At 40.1% G+C, this 6335-nt stretch overlaps 1 protein-coding gene across 1 annotated transcript; it reads right to left on the bottom strand.

Annotated features, from left to right (window-relative positions):
• Nucleotides 1–4099: 4099 nt before the first annotated feature.
• LOC129048973 (RNA polymerase II subunit A C-terminal domain phosphatase SSU72 like protein 4) lies at nucleotides 4100–5296 on the bottom strand. Its single transcript, XM_054526198.2, has one exon. It carries the CDS (start codon nucleotides 5192–5194, stop codon nucleotides 4610–4612), a length of 585 nt encoding a protein of 194 aa, XP_054382173.1. The 5' UTR covers nucleotides 5195–5296; the 3' UTR covers nucleotides 4100–4609.
• Nucleotides 5297–6335: the final 1039 nt, after the last annotated feature.

Genomic DNA, 6335 nt, shown 5'->3' with positions numbered 1-6335 from the left:
TGGGCAGTCAGGATCATGATTGGGGATGGGGTGAGGATATTTGGCATAGACAATTGTTTTACAATATGGGAATACAAACTTGAGTGTAGGTTTTTGTGAGAGCTTTTCTGAAGACAAAAGTGAGACTGTCCCATAGATACTACTTTTTCCAGCCAATCCATTTGGAAAAACATGACAAGGTGGTTGAGTTTCTCTTTTCTCTCTGTTTGGACACGGACAATGCAAATGTGACAGAAGAGCAAGGTGCAGAAATGCTGAGGGAGTTTGAAAGGGTGTAATTATAGTGATAAACCATGGAACCTGGTTTTGGACCAGAAAGGGTGAATAAGTAGGGATTGGGCTGGAATCCATGGGTTGTGGCACAATGCATGGTCAAACAGCCCTTATAGTTGAAAAAAAGAAGCAAAAGTGAAGGGAAAGATGTGGTCCTATAGTTGGGGCATGACTGTTTCAGATTTTGATCTAGTGGTGAGGTTCTTGATGACTATGACCATGGGTATCTCTGGTAGGGTGTAGACAAGTGCAATCGGAGAAGAAGTGAGAGTGTTGAGGGTGCTGGGTGGATAATCTGTGTGGATGCTAGAATTGCTAAGAACTGTGGCAGTAGTTGGGTGTGAGGAAGCATGAGAGGTGAGAGCCAATATTATCACTAAAAATCAGGGTGTGGGAAGTGTGGGGCATGATTATATGTTGGGCAGTTATGGTAAGAAGACTTTCTAGGTTGTTGAACACCTCTAGTATTGGTTTATTGGGTAGAGGGAGGCGAGCTCTGATTGGAAGTTGTAATGGTGACCTCGCATATCTGACTATAGACTATGTAGAGTGGGAAATAAAGATTTAGATTTGCTGTAATGAAAATACAATGATTTCTTGAGGAAGTAGCCAGAGAAAGAGGCAAATGGGTGTTCACATGGTTACTGAAGATGAAAAATGACATTTGGATACAAGTTTCAGGAAGATTTGAAGATAAATCTGAACTATAAAAGTGAGTTATGCCGGAAAGAAGGATATTGTGATAAGGACCGGTCAAATGAACATTGCTTTAGGTGTGTCTGACAAATTTCTGTTCCTTGATTACATGATGTGTGCCTTATAATAATTTCTTAAGCAACTGCTTTATTTTGTTTTGTTTTCTGTATTTGCGTGTGTGTGTTTTTTCTTCCGTTTTAAAATTACCATAAGAAGACTAACAAAACACTCAAAAAATGAGGGAAACACTTTGTTTCATGAGAAAAACTTAACATTATAAGTATGTTAATAGCTTTATTTGTAATTGTTTTATTTCCTCTCCTTTACTTCCTCTCCCTCCTCACTTCCCACGTCCACTCTTCTCCTTCTCCTTCTTCTTTTTTGAAACAGAATCTCACTCTGTTTTCCAGGCTGGAGTGCAGTGTGCGATCTCGGCTCACTCGCTGCAACCTCCGCCTCCCAGGTTCAAGCAATTCTCCTGCCTCAGCCTCCCAAGTAGCTGGGAGTACAGGTGCACAGCACCGCACTTGGTTAATTTTTGTATTTTGGATTACTGGTGTGAGCCACAGCTCACGGCCCCATGTCTGAACTACCCCAAGGTCTGACCTGGATTGTGTAATCACCACGTGGCTTGTTTGTGGTTTTACACAAGTCTAATCCATGAAGCAGAGAATGTAATACTTCAAGCTCAGTCTGTTGGTTGAAGTAAGTCATAAGGCAATGTCCCTGGATAAAAGGGGATGGGTAATAGACTGCACATCATGATGGGGGAATGGCACGTTGTGTTCAGCAGAAAGAATGGCTGGCAGCTATTTTAACAGATGCACAACCATACCTGATAAACTATCAGATTGACAAATGTTCAAAAGCTTGACACTCTACCCTGCTGGCAAGTTTGTGAGGGAAAAGGCATGCTTGCCAGTCATAAGGAAAAATGTTACAACCTCTATGGAGGGAATCTTGAATACCTAATAAATTTAAAAACACGTTTACTCTGTCTTCCAAGTAGCCTTGTCAGTAGCTAGGACTCAGGTCCTAGCTATGCCACCACACTTCTCTAATTTCTATTTTTTATTTTTTTGTAGAGATAGGGCTTCACTATGTTGCTCAGGCTGGCCTTGAACTCCTGGCCTCAAGGTGATTCTCCTGCCTCAGCCTCTCAAGGTGCTGGGATTATAGGCATGAGCCACTGTTTCTGGCCTGTACTCCTCTTTGACCACAGTAATCCTACTTCTAAAAATTAACCATAAGGTCTATCAGCAGAATTATCCAACTGAAGAAGTGAGAAAAAAAGAACAAAAAAGGAAAGAAAGAGATCCTCAGGTACCGGAGGAACAATATCAAAAGGTCTAACAGATGTGTAGTTTGGGTCTCAAAATGAAATGAGAGAAAGAATGGGACTGATTTTTGTTTTTGAGGCAATAATTGTGAAATTATTCAAATTAGGTAAAAAGGTAAAATATTACAGATTGAAAAACCTCACAGAACTTCAAGGAGGCTTAAAAACAAGGAAAGTCATATGTAGATGCTTCACAATCCAACTGAAAATTAAGACAAAGGGAAAAAATTTAAATGTAGCCAAAGGAGGCAGGACAGAAAACACTGGTACTTTAGTAGCATCAAGCACACTTGATTTTGATTACTCTCATCGTCCTCCAGTAATACAAACAGGACTATTTGGAGAAACTGTTGATTCTGGGACTGATGCTGGAAGTATATAAGATGAACCCGGGGCATCTCATAATGCCAGAGTGTTTCCTTTCCCATGAAAAATGAAGTACAACCAAACAAACACCACGATGGGGCACATGAAAGGGCCCAGGAGGCAACAGAAAGTGCTTGCGATGGCCAGAACAGAAACAGTTTGAGCAACAAAACAAAGCAGGATCGAATGGTAACCCCACATAGAAAAATAAATATCCAAGATTCCATACGGCTATGAAGAAATAATTGAATAAATACATTAATGAGGGGGAGAATAGACACATCTGTGAGGAGTAAGTGCATATAATTTACATGGATAATCCACCCACAAGGAAGTAGAGCACAAGGCCCACTCCTTAAATGTGGGCTGCCCATAGGGATTTTTTCTAAAGAGTCCAGCATGGAAAATGGGAAAAAGGGTAAAATTCACAGTGGAGGAGGCTGATGAAGTGGAGCTGGAAGGTCACGAAGGAGGGAAGCCCGTGCTTGCGTATTTGAGACAAGAACTATCACAAGGACTCTCTAAAACCCACAAGAGATTATGGCACATCCTACATGCTTTACACCACCAGCAGGTCTTACACACTTTGCTCATTCTGCATGGCCACACATATTTCTATAACTGCATTATCTTCAAGACTGCAGCATTCCAGATAAAATGTTCTCGCAAGAACACATGCCTAGCAATGGCTGTCTCCACCAATAAGCTAATGCCGACTCCTGCAATGAGCTTCTGTGACCAATAAATTTATTTCAAAGCAGCTTCTGTGGACTTCTTTTTGCCTTTAAAAGTTTCCCCTTATCCCAACCTCTCAGAATACACCTGTGACTTTTTATACCCGGTGCATTCCTGATTCCAGTCCTTCATTCAAATAAACTCATTTTGAGAGCTAATCTCTGCTGTTATTTTAGGTTGCCATAATAAGTCTAGTTCAATAGATAACATGTAAATTAATTCAACTATGAACAACTACCTCTGATCTATTTTTCTCCTATTAGTAAACATGGTTTGGTGCCACTACCGAGGATTATGAAACAGTGTTTCACTTGTTTCTCCTTGAAAACATGACTAGGTTTATCACCTGATGTTCTCAATGTTCATACCAATGAACATTTTAAACTTAATAAAATTTTCACTACGAAAGATCCCTTTTTTTTCAGCGTGATTCATAAGGTTTAAAGAAAAGCATGTCGCTTAGTGGCTTGAAATCCATCCCCCAAACAGAAAGAAGAATATATTTTTTATTTAAGTTTTTTATTTCATTTAATTTGATGACCTATTATTTGAGCAGATAATTCCAAATTTCACCATAATATGTAGTTCATTATCCAACTTGGATTTTACCTATTAAAGTGAGCATTAGTAAAAAAGGTATAATCTACATGTAAAAACATTTATCTGTTCAAACATGTAATAGTATACTCTTATTAAAGAAGAAGAACATTTAAGTTAATATACCACACTCCATTGGTCTCAACTAACTTAAAAAATTTAAAAATTAAAAAAAAAAACCACTCAATTTGAGAAAAGGAACTTTATTTAAAAGGTGGTTATCTATACGATGCTATTTATCTGCCGAATACCCTTAAACAAATCATTTTTCCAGCAGTCCATTATCAGCTCGGTTTGCTCATCTGGAAAATGCAGTCATGCTGGGATAGCTTCCTTGTAGAATGATATAAGCATTAAATTAGTTATCCCACGTAATGCACCTACAACAATGCCAAGCATTTTTCAGTGCTTTTAAAAATGTTAGTCCTTCTCATTTCCCGTAAAATATTTTCTTGGTAATAGTCTCTTTCCAGGTGATATGTACAAAAGTAATACAAACAGTACTCGGTGGAAGGTCTTTGCAGATGCTTCTCACGATAAATCTGGACTAAAGTCCCATGCCTAAGTTCGTACTGAGGAAGGGGACAAAGCCAGCCCAGATCTTCAGTAGAAGCAGACGGTGTGAAGAAAGCTTTTTCCTGCCTTCTCCTCCATTAGCAGCAGCAGCTCCTCCAGATTGTCGTCCATGTCGTCTGACTGCTGCAGGCACTGGCAAATCTCACAGATGAGGAAAGCTCCCAGGGTGGCATCTTCCAGGGTATCTTCGATGTCCATGTTGATCACGTGCACAGGCTGAAAGGTCTGCTGTTCTCTGGAACACAGATCTTCCACCACTGTGTCATAGACACTCTCCTCACAGGTGAAGATGACATCAAAGAAATCAGTGCACTCCTGAAATCTTTCTGGACCGGGCTTGATTCTCTCATTTCTTCCCAAGATGTGTAAGATTCCGTTGTGGGTGTAGCGTTCCCTATCTTTCCTGAGGAGGTCATTGTACATCTCCTTATATGTTGTTGCAAAATCATAAACTACAGGATGACCGGGTCTTGGTCCTGGTAGCCTCACATGAGATTCAGTTCCAAAAGACCGGACATTTAGCCCTTTTCTCCTGAGGATGCTGTGGGCCTCCATGCTCCTGTTGACATTGCTCATGCACACCACAGCCACCCTGAGTGGGGAGGAGAGCATGATGGCGGCCACTGGGAACCAGAGAGACACAGGCACCTCAGCCGCTGCAGGGACTCTGAGCCAAGGAGACCACCACCTATACCCAGGTCTTCCAAATGAGCTAATGTGGAGGCACAGGAGGCAGGTTTATATTGAGTCACCTTAATTAGTGGGTGGAGACTTCATGACTTCTGGATTGATTAGGTTGTGATAACGGTCTCCTAACTCGTCACAAGGACAATCAAGATGATTAAATTACCTAAAGCAGTAACTCTCAACAAAGGTGGCAGCGCCCAGTCTGGATTCATTTAAAATCTGGAGTTTGTTCTGGTGGTTCTCCTAGTGAATGGGGGCTGCTACTGAAAATGGCCAAGACCATTAAGCTACCTTCGAACATGTCATAGGACTCGCCAGTGACCTTCAGACATGAAATTGGATGATAAACATGTTGACAATTTCCAAGGCTGCACCCTATTTAATTATAAATTACAAGTGTTGTTGCTTGCTTTAATTTTCATAATGTTTGAGAAATGCAATTGCATAAACCACAGGACCATTGTCAATAGTTTTGTCCAGAAGTTCACAAAATTTTTCACCAACCAATACAAAAAACATCCCGCTCTCAACAACATATCTGCTTATGGTATTTTAAGAGTTATTCAACACAACATTTTCTGCATTTGATATTACTGAAATCATAATGATTCTTCAGGGAATGCAGGAATTGATGCAATCCTCTGCCTCCAAGTACAGCTGTGTTTGAGCTTTTGTATACTTAAATGCAACGTTTAGAATTTTTTTAGTAGTCGTATAATTTATCAAGAAAATAAAAGATTTTAAAATTATGAATGGGGTTGCAAAAAATAAGATAATCATGTCACTTTTGGATTGATTAGATTAGGATAATGGACTGCTAAGCAATCACAAGAACAATCAAAATGATTAAATTCCTAATTCAGTAACTCTCCGCAAGGGTGGCCCCATCCAGTGAGGATTGATTTATAGGTGAGCTCTGTTTGCTGTCGCTCACTGATTTACCAAATATTGGGTAAATAGTAAACTTTAATTTATTTATTTTATTTTATTTTTTTTGAGGAGTCTCGCTGTGTCACCTAGGCTGGAGTGCAGTGGCCGTGGCACAGTATCGACTCACTGCAACCTC

Source organism: Pongo abelii, chromosome 9 (genome assembly GCF_028885655.2).
Source record: "Pongo abelii isolate AG06213 chromosome 9, NHGRI_mPonAbe1-v2.0_pri, whole genome shotgun sequence".
Lineage (NCBI taxonomy): Eukaryota > Metazoa > Chordata > Mammalia > Primates > Hominidae > Pongo > Pongo abelii.
This window is presented reverse-complemented; position numbering and strand designations above follow the sequence as displayed.